At 46.8% G+C, this 21,469-nt stretch overlaps 1 protein-coding gene and 1 long non-coding RNA gene across 4 annotated transcripts; one reads left to right on the forward strand and one right to left on the reverse strand.

Moving 5' to 3' along the window:
• Positions 1 to 2,044: 2,044 nt before the first annotated feature.
• On the forward strand, positions 2,045 to 19,525 carry LOC141581136 (uncharacterized). Of its 3 annotated transcripts, XR_012513677.1 has the most exons (5): positions 2,045 to 2,378; positions 3,056 to 3,087; positions 13,908 to 14,014; positions 14,877 to 15,007; positions 18,325 to 19,525. It is a non-coding gene; the product is annotated as an uncharacterized LOC141581136 (long non-coding RNA). The 3 variants fall into 3 exon arrangements; XR_012513678.1 differs by lacking the exon at positions 3,056 to 3,087 and having other exon boundaries at positions 2,048 to 2,378; XR_012513676.1 differs by lacking the exon at positions 2,045 to 2,378 and having other exon boundaries at positions 2,404 to 3,087.
• Positions 5,949 to 20,832, reverse strand: LOC104650116 (CEA cell adhesion molecule 6). Its single transcript, XM_010331107.3, has 6 exons — positions 20,678 to 20,832; positions 19,438 to 19,797; positions 13,840 to 14,118; positions 13,204 to 13,458; positions 8,371 to 8,487; positions 5,949 to 6,468 (listed from the first exon to the last, which is right to left on the reverse strand). The coding sequence occupies exons 1-5, from the start codon at positions 20,739 to 20,741 to the stop codon at positions 8,411 to 8,413; spliced, it is 1,035 nt and encodes a 344-aa protein (XP_010329409.2). The 5' UTR covers positions 20,742 to 20,832; the 3' UTR covers positions 5,949 to 6,468; positions 8,371 to 8,410.
• Between the last annotated feature and the right edge of the window lie 637 nt (positions 20,833 to 21,469).

The following is a 21,469-nucleotide window of genomic DNA, read 5'->3' on the forward strand; positions in this document are numbered from 1 at the left end:
CCAGGATGGGGTGTAGTGGCGCCATCTTGGCTCACTGCAACCCCCACCTCCCGGGTTCAAGCAATTCTCTGCCTCAGCCTGCCGAGTAGCTGGGATTATAGGCACCCGACACCACGCTGGGCTAATTTTTGTATTTCTAGTAGAGATGGGTTTTCACCATCTTGGCAAGGCTGGTTTGAACTCCAGACCTTGTGATCCACCCGCCTCAGCCTCCCAAAATGCTGGGATTACCGGCATGAGCCACCATGCCTGGTAAAACTCATGTCTTCTACAATGCTTTCTGTGAAAGATTTTGGGGAGTACTTTTGACGAGGTGTGGTGGCTCATACCTGTAATCCTAGAACTTTGGGATGTCAAGAAGGGTTGACTACTTGAGCTCAGGAGTTCAAGACCAGCCTGGGCAACATGGTGAACTCCAATCTCCATAAAAAATATAAACAAAATTTAGCCAGGTGTGGTGGCATGTGCCTGTAGTCCCAACTACTTGGGAGGTGGAGGTGGGAGGATCGCTTGAGCCTTGGAAGTAGAGTTTACAGGCCGGGCATAGTGGCTCACACCTGTAATCCAAACACTTTGGAGGCCGAGGCGGGAGGATCACCTGATGTCCGGAGTTCAAGACCAGCCTGACCAACATGGTGAAACCCCGGCTTTAAAAAAAAAAAAATAAATAAAAATAAAAAGAGGAGTTTACAGTGAGCTGATATTATGCCACTGCACTCCAGCTGCGTGGGTGACAGAGCAAGACCCCATCTCAAAAAAAAAAAAAAAAAAAAGAAAAGAAAGCGGGGGATAAATGTAAAGGGGAAAAAAATTTCAGAACTCCCAAACTCTTTATGCCAGAGGGAAGTTCAGCCTGGAGACTGAATCATGCAACACCGTTATCATTTCCTAAAATGAATAGCTGTTACTACACAACCTGGTGTCACAGCATTGTACCTTAGCCAGACCCCCATGGGAAGGTGAAAAGGTCTCAGGCATCTCTGGATGACTGACCTCACAAATTGTTCTTTGTTGACCTCAAAACCTTTTAAGATATATATTCTCCCATAAAACAAGAACCTGTTGATTGTAACTTCAGTTTTGCAATCTTAGTTCCTAAGACTAAAGCCTGCTATATTTAGACTGATAATGCTTATCTTCAGAACAAAGGTAAGATTTATTTTTTTATTTCCTACATCACCTCTTCTTATCTGCCTTCCCTGCTTTAAGGAAATGTATAAATACTTGGTTTCAGCAGGGTGCAGTGGCTCACACCTGTAAGCATTTAGGAGGCCAAGGTGGGTGGATCACTTAAGGTGAGGAGTTTGAGACCAGCCTGGCAAACATGGTGAAACCTTGTCTCTACTAAAAATACAAAAATTAGCTGGGTGTGGTGGCATGTGCCTGTAATCCCAGCTACTAGGGAGGCTGAGGCAGGAAAATTGCTTGAACCCAGGAGTTGGAGCTTGCTGTGAGCCAAGATTGGGCCACTGCACTCCAGCCTGGGTGACAGAGCTAGACCCAATCTCAAAAAACAAAACAAAACAAAACAAAAACAAAAAAAGAAAGAAAAAAAAAAAAAACCAAAACAAATAAACAAAAAAACCCCAAATACCTGGCCTCCTGAAAACCTCTTCAGAGAGAATGAAAGCCACAGAGGTTTTCTAGGACTCATGTTTATCCAGGGCGTGCCCTCAAGCTCAGACTTAATAAATCTCAATTGATTCAGACCCTTGCCTCAGTCCCTCATTATGAGTAACCACCGTGAGCCCTGCACTAATCCACTCCCTGCCCAGGTGATATGTACCTAGGTGAGTCAGGTCCCATGAGTCCAACACTCCTCTTGCCTTCAGCTCCTCCACCCGACCGCTCAGTGCTGTGTGCTGTGGTCTGGCCCCAGCTCCCAGGCCATTAGTACTCACCTAAGAAAGCAAGGCCAGGAGGAACAGGCCAAGAAGGCATGGAAAGAGGCAGGTGGGGCTGTCATTGCTCAGAGGCCATACACTCTGGGTGTGTTTTATGACTGCCTCTGGGTTTGGAATCTTCTCCCCTTTGTGACTATTCCAGGGACTCACCCTCCTGCTTCCGTCTCAATATGCTTTCTGTCTCTAGTGTACCTCATTTGTGGCCAGGAAATGGCTGTGCAAATAGTTGACAGTCGAGTAAAAGAGACTTTTTATGTGACTGGGAACCTGGCCCTGTTTTCTTCCAAAAGAGACTGAAGTTCGTAAACGCCAGCTTTTATTCAGGGCTGTGCAGTTGTGAGTGTGGTGTTAGGGAATAGCTGCGTAAGTGAAGGGTGAGACAAAATGCTGGCTATTTGTCAAATCCTGAGAGTAGAGAGCACAAAAATCATTCTGGAAGGTGGATGTCATTCAGGAGACATTGGACATCTTAAGGTACCCTCTGCGCAGATGGGTGGGGGATGAGGTTAAATGATTGAGTTGGGTGACAATGGGTACACTACTTCACTTCTTTGCCTCAGTTTTTTTTTTTTTTTTTTTTTTTTTGAGACAGGGTGTCGCTCTGTCTCCCAGGCTGGAATGCAGTGGTGCAATCTTGGCTCACTGCAACCTCTACCTCCTTAGCAATTCTCTGCCTCAGCCTCCCGCCTGGCTAATTTTTTTTTTGGATTTTTAGTAGAAACGGGGTTTCGTGCTCGCTTCGGCAGCACATATACTAAAATTGGAAACGGGGTTTCATCATGTTGGTCAAGATGATCTTGATCTCTCGACCTTGTGATCCGCCTGCCTCGCCTCCCAAAGTGCTGGGATTATAGGTGTGAGCCACCATGCTCAGCCCACTCAGGATTTTTTTGAGGACTGGAGATACCCAGAAAACTCTTAGGATAATGCCTGGTGGGTAGTGAGTGCTGCATCAGTGTGAGCTATTATAATTACGGGAATAGGCAAAGGTGCCACGCTAACCATCCAGGTGGGAGGTATTTTCCAGCCAGAGTCCTGGCAGGCCAGCTGGATATGAAGATGGTTAAGGAGGAAGCTTAACTTCCAGGAGTGGAAGGACTGGGAGGAGTATCTCATGCACAACATTCTGTGAAAATACCTTTATCCAACAGCAGGAATACACGGGGTGAATGTGACTTCTGTGGTAAGTATTGTCTCCTGGTGGGAGCGGGGAGCATCTAAGACTGTGTTGTAGGCTCAAATAATTTTTCTAAAAGCCAAGCCTGAAAACAGGTTTCAGGGGTGCCTTGCAAATTAGCATACCTTTTGCCAAAAACAACAACAACAACACATCGATCTTTCTAATGGAAAGCATTTGTTTTGCCAAAGAAAATCCCTCTTGTGGCTTAAAACATTACTTTCATCTCTGTGCTATCCTACTTTATAAAGAGAAAGACTAAAGAAGAGTGAATGAGGAATTGCACAGATAAGTTAACAGGACAGAATTGGGACGGGTATGTGTAAGTTAAGGGGACATATGTCTACTTTTTTTTTTTTTTTTTGAGACGGAGTTTTGCTCTTTTGCTCTTTGTTGCCCAGGCTGGAGTTCAGTGGTGTGATCTTGGATCACTGCAACTTCCACTTCCCGGGTTCAAGTGATTCTCCTGCCTCAGCCTCCTGAGTAGCTGGGATTACAGGTGCCTGTCACCATGCCTGGCTAGTTTTTGTATTTTTAGTAGAGAAGGGGTTTCACCATGTTGGCCAGGCTGGTCTTGAACTCCTGACCTCAGGTGATCCACCCACCTTGACCTCCCAAAGTGCTGGGATTACAGGCATGAGCCACTGTGCCTGGCTGTATGTATACCTTTTATGTGAACATAAAAAGGACCTCTTGTTTTAAACAGATCTCTTCTTATAAATAATTTGGGCTTGAGTGGGTAGTAGACTCCATCACAAGAACATTCCAGCAGAATCATGAGAGAATGGATAGTTGGCTTCTTTGCTAACTGCTACAGTAGACTGCCTAAGTTGCTGAAGAGAAAGAAGTCGAAGGAGCAGATGGGTGAGGGTGAAAGGAAAAGGGAATGTTTATGAAGGGCTCATCCGGTGCCAGTCTGTTTCTAAGGCCTTACACATCATAAGTTTCTCTTTCACTGTCATTTTCTGATGCAGTCAGAGTCATCCTTGTGCTGCAGATGAGAAAAGCCTGTCGGAGGTGAAGTGAGTGGTCCAGGGTCATCCAGCCAGTTCATCGCAGAGCTCATGTGTTTCACCTCAAAGTTTGTGCTCTTGTCTGTGATTCAGACAGGAAAGTGAGACACAGAAGGAAGGCAAAGCAAATTTTTGTTGTGGGTGCCTAATACAGGTACCTTTTGTCAACTTCACCCACAACAAAAAATTGCTTTGCCTACCTTCTGGAATTACAAACGTGAGCCACTGCACTCGGCCTGCGTGAGGGTTTTCCCCACCTCCAGCTTACAGAGCTTCAGGAACAGAGCAGACCTTGTTCTTAGTGATTCCATGGGATAGAATGGGATTGGAGGACTTTGGAAACAGATGCTTGGTGCTGCTGAGAAAAATCAGCACTGAGACAAAGGTTCTCTGAGCAAGGCAATCTTTACTTTCTGTAGGAAAGGTGTTCCCATTAGCCATCTTGCCGGGAGAGTACAATGAACAAAGGAAAGGCAGACATATTTACCCTTTACATATTTGGGGTCATCTTTACTGCTGTGTCTGATCTCCGTTGGTGGGAGCCAGACCTCACATTCTAAACCAAACTCGATTAGCTAACAACTTAAAACTTTTCTAAACAGGCAAAAGCAATGGAGAACAGAAAGGAAGTCTAAATAAGGAAGGGGCATAGGCTGTGAGCTGGGACATGCCTGTGAGCACGTCCAGCGCAGGTATCTCGGTTAAAGCCCAAGGACATAGAATGTACTGTGTGCCTGTGAGCATGCCTAACAGCTGCGTACGACGGGCTTAACAAAGAGTTACCAGCAAAAAGTAAAAAGGCTTTGAAGAAAGTGTTTAAAACAAACTATTATTTCTAACACTTATGATTCGTTCTTTAACAAGGAAGGAAACTTTGAAGAGAAACTTTTCTTTTTTTTTTTTTGAGACAGAGTTTCGCTCTTGTTACCCAGGCTGGAGTGCAATGGCGCGATCTCGGCTCACCGCAACCTCCGCCTCCTGGGTTCAGGCAATTCTCCTGCCTCAGCCTCCTGAGTAGCTGGGACTACAGGCACGCGCCACCATGCCCAGCTAATTTTATTTGTATTTTCAGCAGAGACGGGGTTTCACCATGTTGACCAGGATGGTCTCGATCTCTTGACCTCGCGATCCACCCACCTCGGCCTCCCAAAGTGCTGGGATTATAGGCGTGAGCCACCGTGCCCAGCCGAAGAGAAACTTTTCTATTTCCCACAGAGGAGCTAGAATAATTCAGGGTCCAGTCCAGTCTACAGGTGAATAACGAAAACTAAAAAGCAACAAGCAGAGCTGTGATGTCATAACAGGTGCACTAGAGTTATTTTCAGCATAATTTTTCTCTCCACAGGCATCTCTGTTTCTACCAAAGATAATCCCGGTGAGACATATTTGTTTTCTGAATAAGTTTGGTCTCACCAAACTTGGCCTTGTTCTTATTTAAGTGCAGCGAGAGTAGCAGTTGACCACATAGAGTCTTTTTAAGTTTGCTTTTCTGGAATTTTTTATAAGGAATCTCAGATTAAACTTTTAGAAACCTCTCAACATGAGAAAGCCGAGCCAAGGCCGACTTCAGAATTTGCTTCAGTGCCTATGGGTTCATCTATGCATATTCTCAAATATAACATCCCAGTCAAAGCCTGGGTAATATAACCAATATTTCAAATGTATCCTTGTTATGAAGGGAGCAGATTTTTATTGAGCAAATAACTATATTATTTTATTATATTAATAATTATAACCATTAATAATCATTAATGAAATTAATTAGAATATTAATAACAAATAATTGTTAAATATTATTAGAATTATATTATAATTATTTATCACAAACTGCAAAAATAAATATATAAGTAATTATTTTATGATAATATTAACAACTATATTGATTGTGGAAATAACTATATTATTATAAAGATATAAATATTCATGAATAGTTTCCGAATTCTGGAGCAGTCAGGTAAGGAGAAAATGTAAATGTTTCAATTTTTGTTCACAAAAGTATACTTTACTAAATTACTGTAAACTCTAGATAGCTTAAAAGAAAAAATGTTTTTCCTGAAATCTGGGAAACAAAACACTTAAAGAATCCTCAAGATTTCATATAAAAAAATCTTAAAAATATTATTTTCATTGTTATCACTGAGTCCCATGAAATTAATTATTTTCTCTGCTTGCTCTTGGTTGGCAGTTTCATGAAGCTATCAGTTTGTTAAAATTTTGGAAATTCTTAAGTGGTCCAATGGTACGATTTTAATGCTATTAGAAAATTGTATTCAAGAGTACATGTCAGAATCTTTTCTGTAAATATCCTCGATGAAGAAGCAGTTTTGGATGGTGGCTGATTGCAGATGCTTTAAAGAAGAATCAAACCAATTGTCTGTGAATGACAAAGAGATTGAAAATGAGTATGGTTACAAACCTGGGTAGAGTTCATTATGACAAGAATGCAACTCACATAGATACTTAGCTACTTCTGTGGCATATGGTATTATGGTTGATAACCTGTTAGATTTCTGGGAATTTCATATAATTTTTGGAACACTGACATCAATAACATACCCATAAATGTAACTTAGAGAAGGTTCAGCATCACTTATCATTTGACAATGCTTCCATATAATTTAACATATCAAACAAGATCTTTTCCATTCAGTTTCTGTTTCTCAATTAGATTACTGAGTTCTTGGTGGAGCCCATTAATGAATAAGGCCAACAAAATACAGGACTACACATGTTGAAAAAGTTCTGGGCCGGGTGCCGTGGCTCATGCCTGTAATCCCAGCACTTTGGGAGGCCGAGATGGGTGGATCACGAGGTCAGGAGTTCAAGACCAGCCTGGTCAACATGGTGAAACCCCGTCTCTACTAAAAATACAAAACATGAGCTGGGCATGGTGGCGCATGCCTGTAATCTCAGCTACTCAGGAGGCTGAGGCAGGAGAATTGCCTGAACCCAGGAGGCGGAGGTTGCGGTGAGCCAAGATCGCCATTGCACTCCAGCCTGGGTAACAAGAGCGAAACTCTGTCTCATGGGGGAAAAAAAAAAAAAAAAGAAAAGAAAAGAAAAAGCTCCAGAGGCAATTCTAATACTCCTAGCTAAAAACCATGGGTTTATCCCCCAGTCCTTCCTATTAGAACAGGGGTTCTCCATCCTGACTATACAATAGTAGCATCTGGGGAGACTTAAAAATTAGCAATGCCTGGGTCCCCAGAATAGTAAATCAGAATTTATGGTTGAGGCTTGAGCTTGAGCATCAGTTTTTTAAAATGTTTCTGAGTGATTCCAATGTGTAGCTATATTTCCCATCAGATTTCTCTGATTTCTTGTGTCACTCACTGCTTCTAGTTGGGTACTATGATTATTTTTAGGTCTTATCTTCTGTTCTCTGCTTTATGCCTTCTTCATTTCTATATCTGTTACGCACATCATTTCTGTATCTGTTAGGCACACATGAATTGATTGTCAGTAAAGGGTTCTCAGCACATGGAGGATGTATCCTGAGTCCAAAGTTCACACGTTAACGCTACACAGTCTTTGTTCTCCATGAGATAAGAAGTTGCTTGTGATGAACGGTGTGGGGGAGTCCACAGTGCAGGTGGTCGAGGGGAGATCACCCTGTTTTTAGGTGTAACATTGAAACTAAGAATTCTATGTGCATCTGTTTTCACACTACTACTACAAAAAACAAACAAACAAAACAAAAAAGAATTCTATGTGCATAGTGGGCAAAGGGGCAGGATGTGTAGAGAGTCAGGTCTAAGATAAAGGAATTTTACTGGGAAGTAGAGGTAAAGGAAGTAGAGGATTAGTAAAGAGAAGAAATTTGAACTTATGTGACAGACCGCAGTAGCCCCTGTGGCTTCTAGAGTAGGCAAGTGAACTAGATTTCAGGAAGGTGATGAGGCAGTCATATGCAAGAAAGATTTCAGACACTGGCAATAAGGGGTCAAGCAGGACTTTGAGCAGTTGTTGAGGTTTATGGGAACGGAGAGAAGCACCCAAGTGAGAGATGTTACTAAAGGACCAAGAGGCATTGACAATGTATTGAATCTGGGAAACAAATGAGCAGAGGCTGGGGATCATTATGTCTAATAGACAGTGGGGTACAGGGAGCATGAAGAGTAGGGAAGAAGAGACCAGCAGGAATTCGTGTGAGAAGCAGGAGTTTAGGGGTAGAAGAAGGAGATCCAGGCCCAGATATAAGTGAAAAAGTTTTTCCCTCTCCCGGGCATGGTGGTCAGCCCTGCAGGAAATAGGACAAGAGGAAAGGCCACCATACCTGCCAGTCTTCCTGAAGTACCGAAAATACACCTGGGCTGCTATATCAGAACCACGCTGGCCAGCACTCCAATCAGGATGCTGACAGTGGTCCCAGCTGAGAGGCCAGGAGAACTACCTGGTACAGGAAAAAAAAAAAAATAGAGAAGGAATGAAGGTGATGTTATTTTACAGTGGGGTGCCCCAAGAACCAGCTCTCAACATGAAGTAGTATTGACTTGTTTCTTCAAGGAATATAGTAGTTTTCTGGGAAGATTGCATTTTTTTTCTCTCTTACTAGGTTTCTAGGTTGGTGATCAGTCTTCTGTTAATTTCATCCTGGTCTCTCTGCACTCAGATATTTCTGAAGGCTTTGAAATTTGAGAAAGACGAATTGCTATTTTTGCGTTTCATTAGAACTTTCTATCTTTTCATAGTTGCATCTTTTTCTGTATCTCAATTGTGGCAGCCATGAATAAGAGCCTGTTGGGTCTCTATGATGGAGACTTGATTGACAGAAGGCCCAGGCTAGTGCATTCTGAATTTACCATGTTCTTTGCACAGAGAACTCACTTCTCATGGGCTCCCACCAGGGGAATGAAAGCAAGCGCAGCTCTTTGAGACCCCACCTCACTCTCAGGGGTGAGGGGTTCAAGGACTCCCCATCGGTCTTGTGGAAACTCAGAATGGCACTGCTATCTAAAACTTCCCTCCTTCTCTTTCTTCTTCTCAGGAATCAGATCTGCATCATGGTCTGAGAGTTCTCTTAGGCTCCTCTCACTGCTACTCCACCTTCTTTCACGACCATTTTCCCCAGTGAATTATCTTGCACCTCTAATCCCATCGTGGCTGCATCTCAGTGTATGAAAGCTAACATACCAGGCTTGATTCTTTGCATTCTGTTTCCTCTCTCCCATGTTCAGCCAGTAACCATGTCCCGGTGGGTTTGCATTTGGTGCTTATTCCTCACCAGTCAATTTAGGCTGATGATTAACGTGATGTTAGATACTGTTGAGGGGCACTTCCTACATGCCACACCCTGTGCTGAATACTTTACCTGTATCTCACTTGATTTATACAAGAACCCTCTTGGGTAGACATAATTTCCATTTTACAGATGAAAAGACATAGGCTTAGAGTGTTGAGAAAACTTATCCAAAGTCATATGGTTAGTGACAGGTAGATTTGGGATTTGGCTCTAGAACTACTTGACTTCAAGGGTAATGGTAACAGTATTAATAATAATAGCTAATCTGTATGAAGCTTTTCTTTGTGTGTGGCATTTTGCTGAAGTCTTAATCAAATATTACATGAAATCTTGAAAACAGTGCTATGAAACAGGCGCTGTTATTTCAATTTTCATTTTTCCATCCATTTCCTAGTGATAAGAATTATTGCAATTTTCAGCTGAAGAGCTGAAGGCTCAGAGAAGTTAAAAATCTTTTTTTTTTTTTTTTTTTTTTTGAGACGGAGTTTCGCTCTTGTTACCCAGGCTGGAGTGCAATGGCGCGATCTCAGCTCACCGCAACCTCCGCCTCCTGGGTTCAGGCAATTCTCCTGCCTCAGCCTCCTGAGTAGCTGGGGTTACAGGCACGCGCCACCATGCCCAGCTAATTTTTTGTATTTTTTAGTAGAGATGGGGTTTCACCATGTTGACCAGGATGGTCTCGATCTCTTGACCTCGTGATCCACCCGCCTCGGCCTCCCAAAGTGCTGGGATTACAGGCTTGAGCCACTGCGCCCCGCCTTTAAAAATCTTGTGTAAGAAATTGATAGTGGGCCGGGCACGGTGGCTCAAGCCTGTAATCCCAGCACTTTGAGAGGCCGAGGCAGGTGGATCACGAGGTTAAGAAATCGAGACCAGCCGGGCGCGGTGGCTCAAGCCTGTAATCCCAGCACTTTGGGAGGCTGAGGCGGGTGGATCACGAGGTCGAGAGATCGAGACCATCCTGGTCAACATGGTGAAACCCCGTCTCTACTAAAGATACAAAAAATTAGCTGGGCATGGTGGCACGTGCCTGTAATCCCAGCTACTCAGGAGGCTGAGGCAGGAGAATTGCCTGAGCCCGGGAGGCGGAGGTTGCGGTGAGCCGAGATCGCGCCATTGCACTCCAGCCTGGGTAAGGAGAGCGAAACTCCGTCTCAAAAAAAAAAAAAAAAAAAGAAAAAAAAAAAAAAAAAAAGAAATCGAGACCATCCTGGTCAACATGGTGAAACCCCGTCTCTACTAAAAATACAAAAAATTAGCTGGGCATGGTGGCGCGTGCCTGTAATCCCAGCTACTCAGGAGGCTGAGGCAGGAGAATTGCCTGAACCCAGGAGGCAGAGGTTGCGGTGAGCCGAGATCGCGCCATTGCGCTGCTGCAGCCTGGGTAACAAGAGCGAAACTCCATCTCAAAAAAAAAAAAAAAAAAGAAAGAAAGAAATACATAGTGGTAAATACATTAAAATAAAGAGAGACCTCAAATCAACAACCTAACTTTACAGATTCAGGATACAGAAAAAGAACAAACTCAAACCAAAGACAGTGAATGAAGGAAACAATAATTGGAGTTGAAATAAATAAAATGGAAGCTAGAAAAACAATAAAGGGAATCAAGGAAACCAAAAGTTGGTTTTTCAAAACAGATAAGGAAACTGACGTTTACTAGATTGACTACGAGAAAAAAAGAGAAGATTCAAATTACTAAAATCATAAATGAAAATGGGGGCATGGTGGCTCACACCTTTAATTCCAGCACCCTGGTAGATCAAAGCAAGAGGATTGCTTGAGGTCAGAAGGTCAAGACCAGCCTATGCAACATAGGGAGATACAGTCTCTACAATTTTTTTTTAAAACTAGCTGGGCATGTTGGCACATGCCTATAGTTTGAGCTCCTCAGGAGGCTGAGGTAGGAGGATCATTTGAGTCTGGGGGTTGAGCCTGCAGGTAAGCTGTGATCAAACCACTGCACTCCAGCCTCGGTTGGGCTACAGAGTGAGACCTACTCTCAAAAAAAAAGAGAGAGAGAGAGAGGAAATGATAACATTGCTACCAATTCTACAGAAATAATAATGATTACAAGAGTGTGATGAATAATTGATTGGCTAAATATTGTTACTACTTATAGGCCTATTCAGATTTTTTGTGTGTTCCCAGGAATTTGTCCATTTCACCTAGGTTATCCAATTTGTTGCATACTCACAGAGACTCTGCATGGAAGGGCATGGGCATTGCCAAAAAGTGTAGCCCAACCCAGACTGGAGCGCAGAGCTTTGATCATAGCTTACCTGCAGTCTCAACCGCCTGGGCTCAAATGATCCTCCTGGCTCTGGCCAGGAGTTTTATGGGAACAGAGTTTCATTTTGGGAGGAAGAAAAGAGTTCTGTGGGTGGACAGTGGTGATGGTAGCCAGTGGTAATGTGTTTAATACCACGGACCTGCACACATGGAAAGGTTAAAATCGTAAGTCCTATTTAGATATAATAAAGTGGCTGGTAGTCTTACCCTCTCTATAAATACACACTTTTTGATACTGCCCGCTTCCTTCCATGCAGAGTCCCTGTGAGTGAATCTCCCGATTTCTCCAACTGTGCATCACGCACTGTCCTCTGTGTTGTGCCCGTGTGCTGTGCCCACAGCCTCATACAGCTGGTGACGTCAGAGCCAGGACAAGCTCAGGAGTCTGCCCTGAGCTCCGCGTCTTTCCATCTTCCTGCAGCCTAACCCCGGGGGAGGCTTTGGTGTTGATTTGCAGCTTGATTCTGCCTGATTCAGGACAGATCCCCTGGGCACCTTCTCCATATGCCCTGTCCCACCTTAGGTGGCTTCAGGGCAGGGTCAGTCACTGGGAGAGCTGGGAGCAGAGATGGGGGCAGAGTCTGAGCTGCTATTCCATCATCCAAGGGGCTTCCTCCTCTCTCTCTCTCTCTCTCTCTCTCTCTCTCTCTCTCTCTCTCTCTCTCTCATTTTTATTTATTTATTTTTTTGAGACGGAGTTTCGCTGTTGTTACCCAGGCTGCAGTGCAATGGCGCGATCTCGGCTCACCGCAACCTCCGCCTCCTGGGTTCAAACAATTTTCCTGCCTCAGCCTCCTGAGTAGCTGGGATTACAGGCACGCACCACCATGCCCAGCTAATTTTTTTGTATTTTTAGTAGAGACGGGGTTTCACCACGTTGACCAGAATGGTCTCGATCGGTTGACCTTGTGATCCACCCGCCTCGGCCTCCCAAAGTGCTGGGATTACAGGCTTGAGCCACCGCGCCCGGCCTTTTTTTTTTTTTTTTTTTTTTTTTTTTTTTTTTTTTTTTTTGAGACAGTTTCGCTCCTGTTACCCAGGCTGGAGTGCAATGGCGCAATCTTGGCTCACCGCAACCTCCGCCTCCTGGGTTCAGGCAATTCTGCCTCAGCCTCCTGAGTAGCTGGGACCTCCTCTCTCTTAAGGAAAAAATGTGAGCTCATTTCAAAGCCTCTTGTCCCTTGTAGCTTATGAAGTAGGTAAAAGAACACAAAGAGGTGACAGAAGGGGAATTGTTTGTGACCGAGAGAAGCAACTTGCCCCTGAGGACCCTTCTTCCTTCTTCCTCTGTGAAGCCCCTTTTACTGCACAGCGCTCAGGGCTGAGGGAACCCTCTCCTTGAATTTCAGGACGGCCCAAAGTCAGACATGAGAAATAAAAAACAAAACAAAACAAAACAAAACAGGGGGAAGAGAGTCTGCAGAGGTGAACTGGGAGGGTTTTGGGGGAGAATTTGGGATTTGCTCGTGCCCCTTAAATACAGATTGGGAAGGAAAGAAACTTTCTTCCTGGCTCTTCCCTGAAAACCAGACTCCACCTAAAAACGTGATGCCAAAGCTCCACGGATCCACTTACCAGAGACTGTGATGATCCTGACTGTGGTGCGGTTGTGGCCAGTGGCCGAGTTATGGGCATGGCACATATAGGATCCGCTGTGACCCACAGCGATGTTGGGGATAAAGAGCACTTGTGTGGATTGCTGGAACGTCCCATTGATAAGCCAAGAGTACTGTGCAGGTGGGCTAGAGGCTGCGTGGCAGGAGAGGTTCAGATTTTCCCCCGGACGGTAATTGGAGTTTGAGGGGGAAATGGTGGGGACATCTGGGCCATCTGGAGGAAAGAGAATAAAGCCACAGGTGATGTCATCAGAGGGAAGCAGACATTCCTGGTCTGTGGAAGGGCCACAGTGTCCGCCTGAGTCATATCACAACCCTGAAGTCTCAACCAAATCCCCATTAGTCCCCTTAAGCCAAAGTCTGAGACATTTGCCTGTTGGTCCCATTAGAAAATGTGAACTCTGAGACTCCCGGGACAGGCGCAGCCCCTCCCCTCCTGTTATTGGTCAAGGCCTGGTCTGCTCAGGTTTGCCTGGGGCAGGAAGTCAGGGCCAGCCTGGGTGAGGATCTGAGTACTTGGATCTGAGAGGCCTGGGCTCTGGCCGTGTGGATTTGTGCTGGCAGCCTGGGTCACAGAGGAGCAGAAGGTACTTACAGCAGACATCCAGGGTGACTGCATCACTGCGGTTTGCACTCACTGGGTTCTGTATTTCACACTCATAGGTTCCTGCGTCATTCCTTGTGACGCTGAGTAGAGTGAGGGTCCTGTTGTCACTGGACAGCTGCAGCCTGGGACTCACCGGGAGGCTCTGATTGTTCACCCACCACAGGTAGGTTGTGTTCTGAATCTCAGGTGCACAGATTAAGGCCACAGCATCCTCATCCTCCACGGGGTTGGAGTTGTTGCTGGTGATGGAGGGCTTGGGCAGCTCCGCTGTGCAGAAAACAGAGAGGAGATTCTCCTGTGTGGCACCTGTGATTCCTCCACGGGCATCTTTCAGTCAGAGTTGGCATCTCCCACCTCTCAGCCCACTTGAGTCCTTAAAAACCTATGGCAGGTGTATGTGTCACAAGACAGATGCGCGAGGATCTGAGGCTCAGATTGTGTAAGACCACCTGCCCTTTGTGGGAGAAGCACAGACTTTCTCAAGTGTGAACTGAGCAGCAGCATTGGGTCATGGACAGACACAGGACCCGGGGTCACAGCCCCTGGTGCTTCTCCTGGTTACTCCCTGACCAGCAGACTGCCTGGCTTCCCTTGGGGTCCTCACCTGAAACATTTAGGTGCTGGGTCTTTTCAAGCTTCAGTCCTACTTTGCACCCCCCCATCCGTGTTTTTTGTGTGGCTTCCTTTTCCAAGAACATTCTCGTGATGGGTGATGATGGGACTTCTTATTGTCTTTAAATCCCGAGGAAACAAATGTGCAGCCTGGCCTGGGACTGGATGTTTCAGCAGAAATAGCACAGGGGACACCAGGGGCCAGCCTGGAGGTCAGTTCAGTCATCAGTCAGTGGACCACAGGTTTTTCCCAGTTGTTTAATAATGACTGACTTGAGCCAGTGACCCCTAAAGATAGAGCAGAATTTAGAGAATGAACTACAAGAGAGTGAGGGGGACACACAGGAGCTGCCTGAATTTAACAGCAGAACAGTGCTCCTTGTCTTTAGCCTTTCATGTTTCTTCTTCTGCAGAGGGCAGGTGAGGACGCTGTGGATCTTTCTAGAAATACATGTGGACGTTTGCAAATGCAGAACTGAGTGGTGGAAAGAGGGAGCATGAGCTGCTGGAAATCTGACCCTCAAGGATCCTGTGTGTTTGACAGGTATGAGACAGAAATCTGGGAAGAAGTTTTGCAAATATTTTCTTCCATTGGACATTATGCCAAATGAAATAAATCACTCACAGGACAGATACCATAGAATTCCACTTATATGTGGTCCCTAGAGTTGTCACACTCATGGAATCAGAGTAGAATGGTGGTGGCCAGAGGTTGGGAGAGGCAGAATGGGGAGATGGTCACTAGCTGTGCACTTTCAGTTACGTGGGATGTGGAGGTTCTAGAGATCTGCTGTTCAGCTTGGTGTTATACTTCATACAGATTGAGTATCACTTATGCATAAGGCTTGGTGAGGGAAGAGACTCCTTTTTCCTGTCTCTTGTCTCAATGGAGGAGGAAGTAAAAGTTGAGACATAGCAGGCATGAGGTCAGTAGTGAAGTCTGGAGGTTAAAGATTAACCCCCCCACACCACCCTTAATCACACTCCTGTCTATAGATTGCAGATGTTATATGGAGAAACACCACCATCCTTGGGGAGGCCAAGGCAGGTGGATCATGAGGTCAAGAGATCGAGACCATCCTGGCCAACATGGTGAAACCCCATCTCTACTAAAAATATGAAAATTAGCTGGGTGTGGTGGAGCGTGCCTGTAGTCCCAGCTACTTGGGAGGCTGAGGCTGGAGAATCGCTTGAATCCAGGAGGGGAGATTGCAGTGAACCAAGATCACGCCACTGCACTCCAGTCCGGGAGACAGAGCTAGACTCTGTCTCAGAAAAAAAAAACAAAAAACAACAAACATATTTAGACCTTAGACCTCATGTTATGTTCTGAATATAGTAAAAAATAAAATAAATTTGAGGGAAACACATTTTTTTCCATAAGTGGAGATTGTTATTAATGACCTAAAGATTGAAGATCAATTGCTGGAAGTAGTAGTATTTTTCTTGATAACATACTAAGGTTTAGGTGTGCTGTGAATTCCAGCAGGATCACATTGTCCTCAAATGAAGATGCTGAGGTTGGTTTGAAATTAGCAACTCCCTGAGTAGGGAGAAGCCTCCTCCTTTTAGGGTAGGAGAACCAACCAGAGAGGAAGTCTTCGGTGTGTCAGTTGCATAAATAGAAGAATGATGCCAAATTAGCAGAAGCAGTCTGTGTTATGATAGCAAATTTAGAAAGGACTTCCTGCCCCTAATTCCAGTGCAGAGTTAGGCAAATAGGGGAGGAGCCCAAAACAGGCATGTGAAATGCTTTCTTCCTCTCCTCTCAACCTCAGAAAACACAACTAGAGTTTAAGCTCATCTGACCTGGGTGGAGTCTGTGTGAGATTCCAGTGACTGGTGCACTTCTCAGTCTAGTGAACCCCACCTTATGGCAATGGCATCATGGTGAGGATGCAGGTGTATGTGGCATGGGCAGGAAACCCATCAGACAGCACCTGCCTGGCCAGCTGCAGCTGGGGAAGGTCCCAGGAATGACTGGAGGACGTGAGACTCACACCAAGATGAGGACGGGAGTCAAATGGGTGAAATGAGCACGTGGGCTTTGGGGACTGCAGACCTGTCCTGCCTCTGACCCCCTGGTGAGTCAGTGTAGAGAGTGGATGGAGGAGTCGCTGGTCCCTGTCCCATGGCCTGTTCTACATGTCAGCCTCCCTGGGGGAAAGAGCCCTGGGCAGGGACACAATGGAAGCTCGTTCTCCTGGTGATCTGGGAACATTGGCTTATGACGGAGCCTGGCAGGGGCAGCTACTAAGGCTGATTTCTGTGCCTTCCCTATTGCCTGGGAGGTGGATCAGGACACAGTGTGAGTGGGAAGGGGACAGGACAGCCAGCCTGGTTAGAGGGATTTTCTGGGGAAGGCCTAAGGGTGGGAGGAAGCTGTGCTGGGCAGGGCATCCCAGCTAGAATGAAGGGGGAGGAAGATGAGGGACACGGAGGAGCAGAAAGAGCCAGAGATATTTGCGGCAGTAAGCAGTGGGAGCTACAGTGACCTCAGAGATCCCATGGACCAGGAGCCCCTTCACTGCCTTAGACCAGGAGCAGGGAGACCTGAAAACCCTCCAATGACCAAGGAACCCCAGAGTCACATGAGATGACGTAGCTTTAGGGACAGGGGTTCAGAGGGATGGAACATGGATCTCAGCCCCTGAGGGACAAGAAACAAGTGTGGCTGGCCAGGCTCAGTGGCTCATGCCTGTAATCCAAGTACTTTGGGAGGTCGAGGTGGGAGCATCACCTGAGGTCAGGAGTTCGAGGCCAGCTAGGCCAACATGGAGAAACCCCATCTCTACTAAAATACAAAAATTAGCCGGGCATGGGGGCATGCACCTGTAATTCCAGCTACTCAGAGGCTGAGGCAGGCGAATCACTTGAGCTGGAAGGTGGAGGTTGCAGGGAGCTGAGATCGCGCCACTGCACTCCAGCCTGGGCAACAGAGTGTGACTCTGTCTCCAAAAACAAAAACAAAACAACAAAACAAACAAACAAACAAACAAACAAAAAACAGGTGCGGCCAGAACTTCCTAGGATTCTTCATCCAGGAACTGGTCTCTAAGAGGTTATGGATCCTTCATTCATTCCTTCCTCCTTTCTTTTTGTTTTTTTTTTTTTGAGACAGAGTTTCACTCTTGTTACCCAGGCTGGAGTGCAATGGCGCGATCTCGGCTCACCACAACCTCCGCTTCCTGAGTTCAGGCAATTCTCCTGCCTCAGCCTCCTGAGTAGCTGGGATTAGAGGCACGCGCCACCATGCCCAGCTAATGTTTTGTATTTTTTTTAGTAGAGACGGGGTTTCACCATGTTGACCAGGATGGTCTCGATCTCTTGACCTCGTGATCCACCCGCCTCGGCCTCCCAAAGTGCTGGGATTACAGGCTTGAGCCACCGCGCCCGGCCTCCTTCCTCCTTTCTTTATTTTTTTTTTTTTAATTTTATTTTTTCTTTTTAAAGTCGGGGTTTCACCATGTTGGTCAGGCTGGTCTTCAACTCCAAACCTCAGATAATCCGCCCGCCTTGGCCTCCAAAGTGCTTGGATTACAGGTGTGAGCCACCGCACCCAGCCTCCTTCCTCCTTTCTTCCCTTCCTCATGAGAGAAGTCCTGAGTGAGCCTGTGTCTCCTTTTGGGCCTCTAGTGGTGCAGGGTGTGAATAGGGAGAGAAGGCAAAGTCCTCTCCTTTTTCCTTCCTGATGTGTCACGGGAGTGACACTGACACATCAGGAACAGGATTTCCGGTGCGGTGACGGGGTTGTGGATCAAGGGGAGAGGCCTGGACAATCCCGGCATTGACCTTGTCAGTTAGGGTGATATAGTTCTAGAGTAAAACTGACTAATTCTCTATTTACTTCTCACTCTCCAGACCAGAATCTCCCTCTCCGAGCTGTGGATGCCCAAGACGAAAGGAAGCAAACCCACGACAGGTATCTGTCTGCAGATGCCTCATAACAAACAGCCCCCGTCACCCCTGGTGGAGGAGAGGAGGGGGCTCTGGCTGCAGACGGGCCTCACATGTCTCTAATCTACCACCTATGGCCTGTGGACCCTTGTTAGTGACTGTCTCCCTGCCCCTCAATTTCCTTTCAATAAGTAGGATAAGTGCTGTTTGGCTATGAGGTTGTTTGTGAATCAACCTCAAAATATTTATAATTACTTGATCTCAGCTCTGCACAGAGGAGCTGTCCAAGTGAAGAGCATCTATGATTCTTTGCCTTCAAGAGAGAGGGCCCTGGGCCTGATCCCTGGTGGACAAGGAGCAGCCAGGAGCATCCTCTCTTCTCTGTTCCTCCTCCTGGGGACTCTGAACTTCCCATGGAGTCACCTGTGTCCCCCAGGGCAGTGGGCTCATGCCCTAGTAATTTTTTCCACTTGTCCTTTCCACGTTGAGCCTCAAGTGGAGGAAGAGGTCCTGTCCTTGACTGGATGAGGCCCTGGGTGCTGGGCCCCGGCTGGTGGCCAACTCCAGGAGTCATGGCCCTTGGATAGTCACATCCTTGCTCCCAGTTAGCCCTGCCCAGGAGGCCACCACACAGCCCTGGCACAGACTCCCCAGGATCACCTGGAATCAGGAACCACGGACAAGGCTTTGCACAGGGGCTCAGCTCTAGGAAGAGTAGAACTTCTCTGTGAGGATCCCAGGGGGCCCCTCAGGCAGCCCTGACCCAGTTCTCAAGGGTCTTCTCAGGGTCAGGTCCAGGGGGTGCTTGGCTGAGACGGACCTCCCCCTGCTCAGTCCCCCTATCAGACTGTCCTTCCTCTGCTGTGAGTGTCTGCAGGGTCTGGATGCAGGAAGGGGATTCTGATCTGTGGAAGTTTGTCTCCCCTGTGTGTGTCCTGCACTAAATGCCCAAACCCCAACACAGGATGTAATGCAGAGGGGGACACAGGGGGACACAGGCGCAGCCCAGCCCTGAGAATCCTGTGTGTGGGAAGCAGAACTGACCGCAACACCCAGAGGTCACGGGGAAATACTCACGGTATACACGGAACTGGCCTGTTGCTTCTGTATTCACAAGATTTGCTGTTATGACTTGTAGCGTGTAGAATCCTGTGTCACTCAGGGTGACGTTCTGGATCAGCAGGGAGGCATTGGGGTATACTGTCTCTCGGCCGCTGTATGCGGGCCCTCGGGTAGTTAGTTGAGTTGCCATTACATATCCTGTAATTTGACGGGTGCTGTCCACGCTTCCCCCTTTGTGCCAGTTGAAGCCAGTAGTATCCTGGGGCAGATTGCGGGTGAGTAGAAGAACCTCCTTCCCCTCTGCAGCATTGGATGGCACGGCTTCAATAGTGATTTGGGCACTGGTGGGCGGGTTCCAGAAGGTTAGAAGTGAGGCTGGGAGACAGGAGAGAGCATCAGTCAATATTAGGACCTGTGCATTGTGATGGAAAGATGGAGCCCTGGGTCCTGAGCAGGTCTCTTCACCCCTCCACCTTAGGGTGTCTGTGTGTGTGTGTGTGTCTGTGTGTCTGTGTATTCCCTACTGGGTCAAAGTCAGCAGTGTGACCCCCATTCCTTCAGCACCTCTGGCCTTGGCATTTCCCTGTGTGGAATTCTCTTCCCCAGGGGTCTGCACGGCGTTCTCCCCACCGCCCTCAGATCCTGCTCACATCAGGGAATTCTTGGGAGACCCCTCCCCTGACACCTCCTCTAGAGACCCTGGGTCTTCCCTTTCTGACCTTTCCCTGCTCTGTTCCCTCCAGGGCTCTTGTCAACACTGGACCTCACATTCTAGATCTCTTTGTGTGTGTGTTTTCCTCTTCACGACAGCATGAGCTCCCTGAGGGCAGAGACTGGTCTGGTGCTTGTTGTATGTCACTGACTAAAACTGTAAATGCTGGTGGATGAGTTAATGAGTGTACCTGGTGGTTATTTTTCAACTTTGGATTGGTGGGTAAGGGCATCGTTTAGTGCCCTGGTTCTATTTTTATTTGGAGTGTCACCCTGATGCAGTTCTTATTCCTATCATTTTTCAGATTGTAGTGACCAATGATGATTAACTTGAAAAACATTTTGAATTGATTTTCCTCTTTTTTTTTCAATCCCAGTTCAATGTGACTTTCCTGTTGTGACCCCTGTGCCTTTCTGGTGTTCTGTCTCCTCAGCCTTCAACAGAAGCCCTCTGTCCCCTCCCAGAGCCCTGTCCTCCCCAGGAGACCCCAGCCAGTCTCTGTGCTCCCTCCTCCCACACACTCACAGGGAGTCCTCCCCTCACCTGTGAGCAGGAGTTCCTTCCAGGGGACATGCACTCTGCAGGGAGAGGCTGAGAGGGGCCCCATGGTCTCTGCTGTCTTCTCGGTCCTCCTCTGTGCAGGGGAGCTTGGGCTCCAGGAACACTGTTATCAGGGCTGCTGTGACTGTCAGCTCTGCTGTCCTTCCTTCCTCTGTGCTGAGCCTCCTCCCCGGGCGGGAGCACTTTCCAGGGTCACATGGGTCATGGGTGCGGTCTCTGCTCAGGAGTCCTCTGTCCCCTCCCTTCTCATTTCTGCCTCTTTTGTCCCTCCTCCTCTTCCCCTTCTGTCTGTATTCAGCTCACCAAAAGAGGCTCTGAGAAGCAAGGCTTGTTTGGACCCCTGTCCCATAACAGGACCACCCCCCCTCCCCAGTGCTGACCTCTGCTGTGTCTGGTCTTGGGTCTGTCAGCACCAGGGAGAGTCCCTGTTATCCTCAAACCTGGTGTCATTTTCTCTGTGACAGAGAAACCCCTCTATGTGTCCAGGATGTTCCCGGTGTTTTCACAAAGGTTGGATTTCCTCCCAGAAAGGAGGTCACAGAGATGTTTGGGGTCCTAGAAATGGACACATCTAGGGACAGGGCCCAGGTCTAAGAGTCTTACTTGTTCTTTCTGCAGTGCTATGTGACCCTAATTTCCTGGGAGTGGCTGAGAATGAAGCTGCATGGTGCTGTGTGCTGTGGTACTATGTCACCCAGACCTCAGACCAACATTATGATTCTCTCTATAGCTTGTACCACCTTTATACTTTTTTAAATAATTAAATTTAGTTTA

This window comes from Saimiri boliviensis, chromosome 14, assembly GCF_048565385.1.
Source record: "Saimiri boliviensis isolate mSaiBol1 chromosome 14, mSaiBol1.pri, whole genome shotgun sequence".
In the NCBI taxonomy this organism is placed as follows: domain Eukaryota; kingdom Metazoa; phylum Chordata; class Mammalia; order Primates; family Cebidae; genus Saimiri; species Saimiri boliviensis.